Below are 14307 nucleotides of genomic sequence, written 5' to 3'. Positions count from 1 at the left end.
TTTTGAATGATCTCATTGGAACTGATTTTTTTTTAAACTCTCAAAGTAAAAAGACCTAATGTAACCTCTTCTGGTCCCTTTCTGTCCTGGAGAAAAAACTATAGCATGAAGTATATAATATCTCACTTGTGCTTCTATGATTGTTTTTCTTCTAATAAAATGAGAAGGAGGATACGCTGAGCCATTCCCAGGCCAAACACATTCTACTGTTTATTACACATATTACATTCTTAAATAAAAATGCGTCACATAACATTTTTTGCATAGATATCTTACAATATACCAATTTAAAAAAGAATTATGAAACAGACCAGTAACAAAAATAAATTTTTTCTTCATTAATAATTTTGTAACATTAACATACCACCATCATATAATACAAATAATATTTTTAAATCTTAAGACTTTTGTACAGCAAAAAAACTTGACAAAGTAATATATTTATATATATATATATATATATATAAAAAGCTTAAAAAAAATAAAATGTCAAAAAAAGGCAGAACTGAGGGCTATAAGACTAGGTACTTCTGTGATATATTATAAATACCAGAGAAGGCCTGAGAGAATGTGACTGTGGGGTTGAAGGGTGGGTCTCTCCAAATACACTTGTTAGAAATCTGGCAAAAGAAATGATATAGTGCAAAAAACAAATTCCTTCAAGCAGTATCTTAAAAAAAAAAAAAAAAAAAAAAAAAAAAAGGAGGATCAGATGCAATTTAAAAGCAAATAAGTTTGTGCGTGGAGGATTATGGGAGTGAGAAAGGAACTTTGGGGTAGTTTTGATGGTGAAGATGGTGAAGAGGGAAGGACTAGGAAAACCACTAAACATTTATTTTGCCTTAAGTGTTGTTAGGGGAGATCTGGGTGATAATAAGTGGTTGTTTTGTTTTGACCCCTTCTTGGTCATGAAATACAAACGCAGACTTAAAAGAAAAAACAAAACAAAACAAAAAAACAAAACAAAACTCTAGTTTGAGCCTGTATTCAGAGAGCAAATGCATGCTAGAAAAAATAAATAAATCCAAGCCAAGGACCAGCCCATAAGCCAGAAAGCCTTCCTGGGTCTATGCGATTGCAATTATTCTACCTCGAGCCCAAAGGCGTCACAGTTAAAATGTCCCCTCATTGTGTTCTCCTCCCAGCGTTGACTAATTTTAATATACTGGCAACTGTAAGCATGCTTTCCCTCCAAAGAAGATAATAGGCACTGGTGGCTATTCCACTTATAATATTCGCAGCCCAACTATTTCCTTCGGTGAAAGTACTGCACACACATACATGTGTGAATTCCACCCTCAGAATTTTGATGTGGGGCTCATTTTATGGCAGTATACAAAAGCTGGAGTGAAATAAATTGAAGCTTACAGTTGAAAAAAAAATTGTAAAAACAATCCCAATGAAGAATGCATCCACCTTCCCTCACAGTCACTAAGAAGCCCTGTTTGGGGAGGGGGGAGTAGGGACAAAAAAAAAAAAAAAAATTGAAAATACCAAGGTCTCTAGCTTAGGATAGTTGGAGATTGAGGATTTTAGGTGATTCAGATAGCAGTGTTGGGATTTGAAGGATGAATACAGTCAATGATAGATTTTCTGTGATCTTCCAGGAGATCCAGCAAAGGAAGATTTGAGAGAGAATATTTTAATAGCAAGAGAAAACCCTGGAGTCTTAGGCTGTTAGCCACATGGTATTTACAAGCAGGTTTTTGTTGTTGTTGTTGTTTTTTGATGTTGTTGTTTGCTCTGACACTTTTTGTTGCTTCCTCATCTCCAGGGATCCAGAAGACTCTTGGATAAAGGATCCAAGAGGTTAGTCTAGTCTCTATTCCCAGATATTTTAAAAGTTCAAAATAAGGTACCCCACCACATCCATACAGGTGAATCACAACCTCCCAGAACTTGTTCTCCTGCCCTCTCTACATGACAGTCAGTTACTTCTGGGAAATGCAAGCTGGAAAGTTTCAGCTGGTGCATTTCAATCAGATTCTAATTTCTGAAATTTTATTTTATTTTGACAAAGATCTGGGGGCAGGATAACAGCCAGAAAAACTGGCTGTCAGAACAGAGAGTTTAAAAAAAAAAAAAAAAAGCATCTGATTTTCCAGGTGGCATGATTAAATGCTTTGTATTCCTATACATTTTTCCTTCCTGCTTTCTCCTTCGTCCCAAAGGGCAAATAGTGGGAAATGGAAATGGTAAATATTACCCATACCATGAATTTTTAAGGGATGACTTTCACAGAGGGGAAAATTTTTCAAAAATATATTTGAGCCATTAAAGGTAGTTCTCTTGTTTAAATGTCTTGTTAATGGCAAGGAGTTAATATCCTTCTGTTTAGCTTAGCTTTTGCAATGGCATAGCAATATTGATGTCCTTAATATATTGAATATACACATCTGAAGGTTCAATTTATTTCCCCCCTTCAGTGCAAAAACTCCACATGGCTTTCCTGAAAGTTGGGCCAAAGTGATACCCTTCTTTTAAAATCTCATTTGCCTTTTAGGCTTGTAGAGGAATCAGTGCAATTAAACATGCATATGAGTTTCATTTTATCTCCTCAGAATCAAGCCATCCAAAAAAGGCAGGAAGATATGGCAGAGAGGGAGTGAAAGATGAGGGTGAAAGTAAGGGGGCAGTCTCCAGTAGAATCAGGATGAAGTGCTGAAATCAGGAAGATTTGTTATGATCTTTGCTGGGGAAAGCACAAAGGAAAGGGGAGAATAATTGGTTTATGAGATTCAATCTGAGCCTGGGAATATTTTGTAAGATGCTACTATGTCATGGAATTCAGATACCTATTTTCCTGGACATAATACCCTTCACTAGCAGGCCAATGGGCCGTGCCAATTAGTCATTCAAAGGGCAGGAGGTTCTGTGGGATTTGTACACAATGACTGAGAGGCTAATAGCCATGAGCTGCATTATGATTTAGGGGTACCTTGTCTTAGACTTATATTCAGGTGGCAGGGGGAAAAGACACATAAGTAGAAGAGAAAAAGAATCAGCAATATTTTCCATTCTGCAAAGTTAATTGTGGGCTAAGAGCAAAGTGCGTTTGAAAGGTCTCTTACATGAAATAACATGCTGGCACTCTCCTTACATGGTTGGGATTTCCCAACATGTTAGAAGATACTAATTTAAGTGAAGTATTAGAAGAAATTGTTGTTCCAATAGGAACAACTCAGAAAATACTGCTCTGAATACCCAATCTTATTTAATTTCCTTCTCTCTCTCATTTAAATATGTGTATATATGCATATATACATACATATACATAGGCATATATGTGCCCTAGATCTACATATATGTATATGCATCTACATATATGTATATATGTACACACTGAGATTGGTTCCTTAGGTAGGCCCTTAAAAATCATCCTTGAACTTTCTTACCAGCTGGTAAGAAAGGCCTTTTTCAGCAGATATTTTATCTCAAGTTGTTTCTCCCAAACAATAGCATCTAGTTCCCGGTGCCAATTGGGGCTGGTTGAAATTCACAGCTGAGACTTCAGCTTAAAGGAATATAGCTTTAAAATAACATTACATCGCAACTATCAAGTTCTTCAGCAATTCTAATGTTCCAACAAATGAATCAGGAATAAGAGAGTGCCACCACCAAATATCAATGAGTCCAGCTCTGGGAGAGGTCAAGAACAAATTAATTAAGAGTCTCACTGGTACAAGGAAAGATAGAAGAATTACCAAAACATTTCAGACATTCTATGAGTACCAAAGGGCCCTTGTTCTGCCACATTTAAATGAGAACCTGACAAAACCACAAATGACAAAAGGAAGTAAATAATTAATGATTACTCTTTATAAAAAAAAAATGTTATGGGTGTTATCTTTTTTAAGAGCCTTGCATTGAATTGTCAGTTTAAAATTTAAGTTGCCTTGTAGACCCTTAATAATAGTAGCATTTCAAGAGGCAAGAGCAGCTATTGCTCAGGAGAGGACCCTTATGATGTTGGCAGCCCAAGGCCTATTACCGCGAGTGATGTGATGTGTCCATGCACTCATGCTGAAGGCCGCAAACAGAAATGAGATTTTAGGGTGTCTACATTTTCATGTAACGCACTGGCTGGATGCGCTGCAGAGGAATACAGCTGAGGTTCAAGTACACTCACACTCCCAGCTATCACCCGGAAAGGATGCTCCACACATTCAAATGCAATCCCATGGAACTCCGGATGGAATGGCCAAAAAAGTATTCAAATGTAGAAGTAGAGAACTACAGGATTGTCAGCAAGCAGTGCTCCAGGAATTGTTTCTAACTTGTGTTAAGTTTTACATCTTTGGAATAAAATTAATTTTTTTTCTTAAAAAATACCCTCCGACTAATGTTTATATCATTGCCTCCAGCAGATGGGTAGAATTTCTGTGTGTGTGTTGATTTTTTTTTTTCTATTGTAGAGTTTTTACTTGTTTTGGTCCACATCTTAAAAGAAATTCTATGGGCCAGACCTCAAAATCCCTCCCCCTACCCCCCAAACGTCCAAATGGCAAGCCCACAGCATTTGGCTAAAGAGGCTCATTTACTCACAGTGGAGGAATTTCAACATCTCAATGAAATCAAAAGTTACAGAAAGCTGAGGAAAATCAGGTGCCAAAGATCTTGATGACTACTCATGGTGTTTATGTTTAATTATTATTATTATTATTATTAATTATTATTTTAAAGAGAGTTCAGTTTTGCATCCCAAATATGTCTGGGGTGACATTTTAACAGTCAATGAGTCAAAACAGTCAAAAGGAGGGCAGGAGGGTAGCCGGCTGGTATGAAGGAACAGCAACCATTGGTGGACCAAATGACATTTTTGTTTTCTAGATGTGTCTTGAAGGGATGGTCCAAGAATATACAAAATATACAACCTGTCCTAGTGACCACCCCACCTGCTTGCATAGGCCATTTAATGGCCCTAAAGGCAGTCTTTGGAGTTGAGGCCAGTGCCAACTAGCTAGAGATACAGGTATATCGATATCAATTTGTACGTGTGTGATGAAAAAGTGAGGAATCTAAATCTCCTTTGAGCTCCAAAGGTCAAATTTAGCAATGGGCAGGATTTAGCTTGGAGAATAACTGGAGGGCCTCTGCTAGTCCTGGATGCTCTAAGTCCCAGGTCATGCTGGGCCCGCTGCCTGAAATGAGCAATACTTCTCTCCCTTAGACAGAAAAACCCCAACACTTTGCATAAATGCCAGCCCTTCATTCCCACAATGGACTCGGAAAGTGTATTTTTTTTTCCCTTTTAAGCAAGCAGGATAATGTGAGCTCAGTGGAAATGAGAAAGAAGGATTGACTGATGCTGTGTGAAGACTCTGGACTTGGGAGGCATCCTCATTTTTCCCTCCACTCCTGGACGGAGGGATATTTTTGGCTTTTTTTTTTTTTTTTTAAATCAGGTCATAACCCAAAGTTAGGTTAAAGACACAGATGCCCGTTGAGGCTAGAGACATCTATGCTGTAACTGGTTAGTAGGGTCGCAATAATAACACACAACACAATTGGTTGATCACCATGGGCTGAGGCCAGCAACGCCCCCAAGGAGGATATAAGAAGTGTGATGTCGCATCTGATTGGCCACTCCGGGATTCGGGGATCCAGGTGACGAGATAGTCCTAGAGGTTTTAGTCCATGGAGAAAAGATAAAACATTTAAGCTTCCAAATAAGCTTTTCAAGTTTTCATTAGCAAAATCAGAGAGATTAAAAAGAAAAAATCTAGCTATGGCAATAAGGTGAGGCCAAAGGTATACACTGTGATTTTTTTTTTTTCAAGGGTTTTATTCTCTTGGCCACTTTGTAGTCATGCTAGAAGTTTCCAGAATCCCTAGTGCATATGGTGTGCAAAAAGTAAGAAAACAAAATTCCTCCTTCACGAAGTCTACAGAACGCAGGCCAGAAAGTGTAAGGTGTCATTCCACAGTCTACTGCCGTTAAGGCCATTGGTACGGACTTGAAAAGATCTCAATAGCTCAGTCCTATGAAGAACCAAAACAGATCAAAAAGTCTGTGAGGAAGTCTGATGTTTTGAATATTGGGATTTTTTTTTTTCTGACACAAAGGACAAATGAACCGAGAGGTTAATTTTGGCTACCAAACTGGGATTTGGTTTTCTAGGTCATTTTTTTCCCCAACCATTTAAAAAGAAGACAAGTTAGTGCTACAAGTATGCAACTTTAAGATGATGTATTCTCCTATCAAGTTGCATTGAGAAGCAAGTTAAATAAGCCCCTCTTACTGCTGCTGTCCACCTGCAGAGAAGTCACATCCATTTTCTTTGAATTCCATTGCCAACAGCAGGATGCAATTCTGATAGCGCTGAAGTAGGCAGCCTTTCTGCCTTGCTGAGAGTTCACCCGGTTTCTTCATCATCTTCTACCATCTGGCTAGAGCAAGGCATAAAGAACAGACGTAGATATCTTGAGTACAGTTGAGTGCATGACAGAGTGTGTGTGTGTGTGTATGTGTGTGTGTGTGTGTATGTGTGTGTACACAGAGGTTTATACGTGAGAACTCTCTCTCTCTCTTCCACAAGGCAGCAAGTTCTGACCAAATTCCAGCCCCCGTCTAAAGATTCTTCCTTTAGACATTAGCCGGTGCCATGAAGCTCCTCTGGTTATTAGGTTATTTAGATATGTCTCTTCATATGGAGGGCAAGGTGATCAGACCTGGAAAAACACCTAAGGAAATTAAAAAAAAAAAAAATACAATGTGTGAAAGTGGAAAAGACAAGCATCCCTCTTATCTAATAGAATTTATAATTTACTGGTAAGACCCCAAGTTTATAGAACTGTGGTCATAGGACCTCTGATTCAGTCCCATAAAGAATCTTGGCGATCACTAAGAATCGTCAGTAGCAATAATTCCAATGATAATAATAGCTAACATTGATATAGCACTTAAAGATATACAATACTCCATTTGCATATATTATTATCTCATTGGATTTTCATAATATTCTTATGTGGTTGGTGTTATTAATTACCTCTCACTTGATGGGTGATGGTGAGAGAGGTTAAATCATTTGCTTAGGGATTTGATTTCCAAAGTACTCTCTTAACTGCTTTTACAAATGGCTCCCAAAATTTATGTGACTTGCTCAAAGCGGTAAATACAAGAGCAAAGGTACAGACTTCTACCATATAGAGACTCCATTATTTTACTTTGAAAATATATTTCAAGGGGTAGGTGGCGCAGTGGATAGAGCACCAGCCTTGAATTCAGGAGGACCTGAGTTCAAATCTGGTCTCAGACACTTAACACTTCCTAGCTGTGTGACCCTGGGCAAGTCACTTAACCCCAGCCTGAAAAAAAAAAAAATAAAGAAATAAAGAAAATATATTTCAAATACCTTAAATGTTTGTTTTTGTTTTAATTTTCATTTATTAATTTTTTTTTTGTTTTATGGAGTAAAACAATCATTTCCATAGCATAATATGAAAATGCTTGTTTTATTCCTTAAAATAAAATAAAAATTCAGAAAAAATGAATATGTTCAATTTTTTAAAATATATTTTAGATATATTCTTTTTTTTTTTTTTTTTTTTTCAAATAATTCATCCACCTAACACTGCCAGACTACTAAAGGCACTATAAATACAGAATCCACCACTGGTATCTAAAAGCCCTATAGAATATATCTCTAATTTTTTACCACTCTCATCAATGTTAAAAGGAAATTCTTTTTTTTTTTTTTCTTTTTTGCCTCTTTTTCTGCAATTCATAATCATGGGCTGAAAAGCTCTACTACACTAAGGCTAATAGAATGGAGATTGTCCTAATGCCTGTGTGGGTAGTTTCCTATTCTCCCATTTGGCCTCTTTTTTTTTCTGAAGCTTGATGGTTCTCCTGCCTTTGAGAATATTCCCTAAGTTTTTCTTTTCCCCCAAGAAGAAGCCCCCATAGTTAACAAGTAGATTGCATATTTTCTCTTTGAGCTGGGGCCTCTCTCCATTTATGCATACTCTCATATTCTTCACATTTTCTCTCCTTGTGCACACAACCACAAAAATCTATAAATTAAGGTAGAACTATATTCTATAGAGAGCAGATAGAGATTAATAGCTACACTAACTCCTAAAACTACTTGTCAGTACAGGTCAGTGCAGAGATTTTTTCTTTAATTAAGTAAGCAGAGGCAAGTGAGGAAAAAAAAAGTATATTTCTCTCTATAGAACTACAATGAAATTAAAGTGTACAAAATCATGATAAGGAATCTCTTAAAGTCAGTCTCCTGTCACCTGGCAGAGAATTCTCTCATCTACTTTAGACAAGCAATACATGCCTTTCCTAAATAGACACAAAGCTGGCAATAACCACCAAAAGGAGAATGACCATCAGTTCCTAGATTTTGATTCAAAAGGGACCTTAAAGGTATCATTAAGCCCAGGAATCTGAGTCTACACAGAGATCATATATCTAAGGTCACATAAATGTGGCAGAGTTGAGATCTCTGACCCCAAATCAAGCACTCTTCTCGATGTACCAGACAAATAAGCATAATCATAATAAACTGATTATAAGGGATCATAAATTGAGTATAGATTAAAACCTATCTCTAAATAGTTTAATAAATCCTTTACTAAGACCCTTTCTAATGACTCATTATGTCATTAAAGAGTCACTGGATAGTCAAAGAATATGCTAGCACCAGTGTTGGAAGGACTTTGAGTCCAAGTCTTGTCTATGGACTGTGTCTGTCAATCAAAAACCTACATCTCTAGGAAGTGTTTGTGACTTGGTAAACTTTTAAAGACTGGAGGGGCTGAGATTTGCATTAATAGAGGGAACTGATAGAATAACAGATTTGAAGACCAAAAGTAACAATTAAACAAAAGAATTTGGCCAATCTCAGAGTTAATAAAAAGGATATTTGATCTGCTTACAAATCAGCAGATTTCTTTCCAAATGAGCATAATAATTTTGTTTTCTTTCTCAGGTTTTTTTCCTTTCTAGATCTGATTTTTCTTGTGCAGCAAGTTGCTGTATAAATATACATACATATTTAACATGTATTGGACTACCTGCCATCTAGGGGAGTGGCTGGGGAGAAGTAGGGAAAAATTTGGAACATAAAGTTTTGCAAAGGGTCAATGTTGAAAAATTACCCATGCATATATTTTGAAATTAAATAAATAAGCTTTAATAAAAATAAATAAAATAAAATCATAAAAAACAAATGAGCATAATATTAGGGTACATTTTTTAAAAAAGTATAAAATGGTGAGATATAAAGTATAAAATGTCATAGCCAGCTAGGTGGTGCAGTGGATATAGATTGCTAGCCTGGAATCAGGAAGTTCTGAATTCAAATTTGGCATTATTACACTAGCTGTGTGACGCTAGGCAAGCCATTTAACCCCATTTACCTCAATTCCTTATTTGCAAAATGGGGACAGACTAAAGAAGGAAGTGGCAAACCACTCTCATAGCTTTGCCAAGAAAATCCCAGTGTCATAAAGAATTGGACACAACTGAGCAAAAACCATCATGTCACTATATGTAGGCCTTTATGATCTAAGTCTTTGCATATATCGCTGCTGATCTGGTCATGACAGGACAAGATTCAGTAATCAGGCACTAATTTGTAGCCCACCTACTTCCTCTTTTTGTTCTGTTCTTAATTTCTTCTTCCCATCCCAGTCCCATCCTAAAAAAATGCTAAAAGTCAGTTATCATTTTTCAGGTTAAAAGTAGAAGGAAGATGGCGTTAGGCAGATAGATGAGTACCAAGAACAAAATTCTGAATAAATGAATGTCCTGGAAACTGAAATGAGGAGCTGGGGGCAAGGTGAGAGGCCAAGGGGCATGTAAGAACTGAAACAGTAGAAAAAAAGAAGAGGTTTTAATAGTACATCATTCTCAAAGTTAAGTTTTATCAGGAAAAGATCACAAAAGGTTGGAAGATAATCCAATAGTTCTAGCAGTAGGCAAAAAAATTTTCTTTAACCGTGCAATGGAAACTGATTGGGAAAAAAATCAATCTACAGAAGTTTGCTTTAATGTTGACTCTTCAGAAATGTGTCTACTTTGCATCTTTAGGCATTCATTCAACAAGAATATATTGAATGTGCCTAGAACTGTATATTAAGATATATCTGAACAAAACTGTGTTTGTGTTAAAGACATGAAAAGTTTCTGTGAAAAAAGAAAATCAATGAAAACCAAACAAAAAGAATTTTTAAAGCATTGGTATTTGCTTTAATGAAATTTATCTTATTTGTTGGCCAGAGCTATTCATCACTATTACATATTGTTCAAATTATAAGCACTATACAAGAAAGGTTGGGCGAGCTTCCTATCTATTGAACTTATTGTTCAACAGAGCATCAATATACTTAACCATTATTAACTAGTATCTATTGGACTCGATTAATAAAATGGAGAGTCCTGTTTCTATCTCTATTCTTTCTTATTGAACATAGATAAGATCACAGTCTTAGACCAAAAAAAGAACCTGAATGCTGATTAGGACTAACCCATGATACTAGGTAAGTCTGCAATCCAGAAACATAAAATCCAATTATTCAAAGAGGATAAGAAATGTATACAGCTACCAGAAGACTGAGTTGGAAGGCTAAAGTCCTGCTTTCAACTGATAATAGCTGTATGAGCTTGCATAAGTCACTGATTTTCTCTGAGTCTCACTTTGTAAACTTTAAAAATGCTATATGAGTGTAAGCTGTTTGTTAATAATGATAATATAATTATGATATATGCAATATTATAGACAATATAATATATAATAATGTTGTATGTATAAATAGAAATATAGAATAAAATTATATATAAATATATATTAAATTTTACATATATATCTATATTCACCTAGATAGATATCAATATAGAACTCTGAAATTGTCCTTGTTCTTCCTTTGGAAAGAGGTAAAGATGGGGCAGGGGGAAAAGGAGTCACATAGTTATTAAAGACATATGGCTGCCAAAACAAATAGCCATCTTCTTGAGCACCAAAGGGACACACACCAGCTGGCATTTCTACCTAATACTGGGCCAGACTGAGAACTCCAACGATCCATTCCTTTCCTCCCAATGCCCTGATCACTTCTTGCATCCCCTGTGCCAGAAGCAGCCTTCTTGGACTCATGCAAGCCTGCTGAGTCAGTGGTACAGTAACACTGGCTATTAGTGCTAATGGGAACAAAGCACTGTTTCCTATCAGCAGCGTCATGCTATGTGAGAGCATTTCTGTAAACAAAGAAGCCTGGTGCCTCCCTCTAGCTCTTCCCTCTTGCAGCTGGCGAGAGTGGGAAACATCCCCATCAAACAGTGAGGGGGTTATCAGTTAGAGGGCCAAGAAAACAACATGGCCTTCCTCCATCAGACCATGGCGAAAGTCAGAGAATGGGAAGAACTCAATGAGACGTCATCAAATCCATCCCTACAGCTCTACACACATGGCAGTTGAGTCACCGCCACCAAGCTCATAGAAAACCCTAATCCAAGCTAGAAACTCAGTAGGATGGCACCAGATTAAAAGTAAGAGAAGGCTTAGATTCCCATTCACTTCCACTCTGCTAAGACTGCTGTACTGTGCTGCTACGGGTATTATGACTGTCTTTAAGGTGAGACTCTCTGTGGGAGGTCAGGAATGGTAATCATCCAACCGCCCAGGGCTTTTCTCCCCTACGACTTTGTGCCATGTCAGCTCCCTCTCTGGTTCCCCATGCCACATCCCAAATGAATGCTATTCTTAGCACATAAATGCTGATTGAAAAGGAAAGTGGCTTGCCAATTCAAACTAACCCTGGCATTTGTGTGTCCTGAAGCCTCAGCACAAACTTCAACCCCTGGATTCAAGGGTACCTATTGTTTGCCTGTGTCATGCTTGCTCTTTTAGTTGGGAATTTGATCTGTTTATACTTTTCCAACACATCCCAACCAGTCATCTGCAGATCTCCAGATCCAGATATTTTAGTATCTGATGTGTGGACCAGATACTAAAATATCTTGAAATCAAAGACACAAAATATGATTGCAATGATTTGGTCCATCTCTCCTCAATGCATGAGTGGATACATTAGGTTCTAACATATTTTTTATAAGAAAGTTGTAAATACCCCAATATGTCAGGTGATGGGAGTTAGAAAGTGTATATAGCAATAATCTCCAAATGTCTCCTTCTCTTTCAAGTATTCCATCATCCAATATGGCCATATCCTCACTAACTCTAATTCAGAGTCTGCATTGTTCTTCAGAAGTGGGCAGCTTTTCACTGGGACTGGATTACCGACTAATTAAAAATATATGAAATCTTCCAAAGGATTTGTCCTTCTGGGATACACAAGAAGTTTATATGACATAGAGGTAGCTAAAGATTCAGTTCCCCCTCCCCAAAGAGGGAAGATTTAAGAGAATAAGAGACATTAGGGAAAAAAAAAAAAAAAAAAATATATATATATATATATATATATATATATATATATATATATATATACACATATCCTCAGTGGCAAGACAGCACTTAGCTGATGTCAGCTCAGTGAATTTGGAGGCAGGGGCCTTAAGGCAAAAGAGTACTATCTCCTAATGTAGGAAGGGCAGACTCAGAGAATGAGCAACTTCTACTATACTTCTTTATGTCCTTATTGGAGGGGGGGGAGGAAGTTTATTTTTTTGGTTTTAGAAAGCAAAGTTTTAGTTAATTCTTAAAGAATGATGGTAAAATGGGAGATTTTTAGAAGGGGCCCCTTTTAGAAGGGGAAGACATGGGAAGAGGAAACCAGGAACCAAAACCCATGGATTCTCTTTTACAAATATCTAGAGAATGAGGAAAAGATCTCCTTTTGCAGGCACAGACCCGGCTTATCCTGTGTTTCATTTGAAGCAAACAAAAAGCGAATACAGGGAGAACAGGCAGAGGAAGCCTTGGTGAAATGAGCCTGGAGAGGGACATCAGGGCTTGGGAAGACAGGATACGAAACTGATCGCATTTCCTTCCTTCTGAAAGCTGGGCCTTTGTTTACATCCTGTCCACCCCCTCCTGCCTTTCTGCAAGCTCTCAGCCAACTCAGAGAGCCCAGAGGCTTTCAGTTAGCCTTTATTGTATTATAAGCATTTTTCTTATCACAACCGAGACCCTTAGTATTGCATTAAAAAGACAGTTAATTTTCTTAAGCTTCTTTTTTAATACAGAAATAGGATTAGAAGGATAACACGCTCAGATGCAAGCACGTTATTTGATTATGTCTAAACCTAATCCTGGCTTCACCTTGGTCTGCACAGTCTCCAGTTTGGGGGTTTTATTGGTTGATAATGTCAGCGCTGTCAGATATTATTACTTGGGCAGTGTCTGCTGTTACTTGTCCTTTCCTCCACTCCAAATTCTAAAGACTTGAAATTAAATTTTAGAATAATTCTTTGAAACCTCTCCATCTTGCAACTCTTGGGCCTTTCTCTCTCATTTCATAAGATCAATAAATCTAGAGCCGGTCAGCTAATTCAACTTCTTTGCTTTAAAGATGAAGAAACTGAGATCCTGGAACTTGCCTTTGTTACTTAGGTAGTTTATCCTAGGTAGGATTTGAAGCCAGATAGTCCCAGTCTATATAGGAATATAATCAGAAAACAGACCAGGCTTCACAGGAGGCAGGAATTTGAAATCGCACTTATTCCAGCTTCAAGGTCCAACTGAAGTTTCACTTCTTCCCACTGATGCCAGAATGCTTTCATAGCACCAGGTGTCCCCAAAGTCTTAATGCCATTTCAAACTAGTCAGGCTTATAACATCATAAAGACTTTGGGACACCCTTTACTTTGTTTGGATTTCTGTTGCCCACTTTCAAACTACCCTTTGAATTAAATATTTTGGTGTGCTTAGCTTGCTAAAAACTTCTAAACTGCAAGTTTCCTCAGATCTGAGACCCTGCCCTAGTCATCATTTTTAACTTCATATTTACTAACATTCTTTCCAAATAACAGGCATTCAATAAAATCTTGTTAAAGCAAATTTTGGGTCTTTTCTCTGTATTCCCAATGCCTGGCATACAGTAGGTGCTTAGTAAATACCAAGTGAAAAAAAAAGAGTGAAATTATTAAGGAATTGCTTTTAGGGGAAAGCATTTTGTATTTATAATTCTCTCTCTCAGAAAAGGAATCTATGATTATGGGTCCCTTCAGAGGCTCATGACTAAGAGAAAGCAGAAAAGGGAGGGAGTGGTATATCAAACCAAGGAGTTGTTTCCTTCCTTAGCATAAGACAGAGTGACTAGGGAACTTAGAGCTGGCAGAGTAAAATTAAAATCCCAAATCATGTTTTCAGTCTTCCCATTTAAAACTTCCTTGGG

At 37.2% G+C, this 14307-nt stretch overlaps 1 protein-coding gene across 4 annotated transcripts in view; it reads right to left on the bottom strand.

Annotated features, from left to right (window-relative positions):
* Nucleotides 1-5759: 5759 nt before the first annotated feature.
* The window catches only part of KLF7 (KLF transcription factor 7), a 94372-nt gene continuing 85824 nt past the window's right edge, over nt 5760-14307 (bottom strand). For all 4 annotated transcript variants that reach the window (XM_074298908.1, XM_074298909.1, XM_074298907.1 and 1 more), the window contains exon 4: nt 5760-6684. In XM_074298908.1, the coding sequence (XP_074155009.1) occupies nt 6633-6684 (52 nt within the window). In that variant the 3' untranslated portion in view covers nt 5760-6632. The remainder of the gene's footprint in view (nt 6685-14307) is intronic.

This window comes from Sminthopsis crassicaudata, chromosome 3 (assembly GCF_048593235.1).
Source record: "Sminthopsis crassicaudata isolate SCR6 chromosome 3, ASM4859323v1, whole genome shotgun sequence".
Lineage (NCBI taxonomy): Eukaryota > Metazoa > Chordata > Mammalia > Dasyuromorphia > Dasyuridae > Sminthopsis > Sminthopsis crassicaudata.
This window is presented reverse-complemented; position numbering and strand designations above follow the sequence as displayed.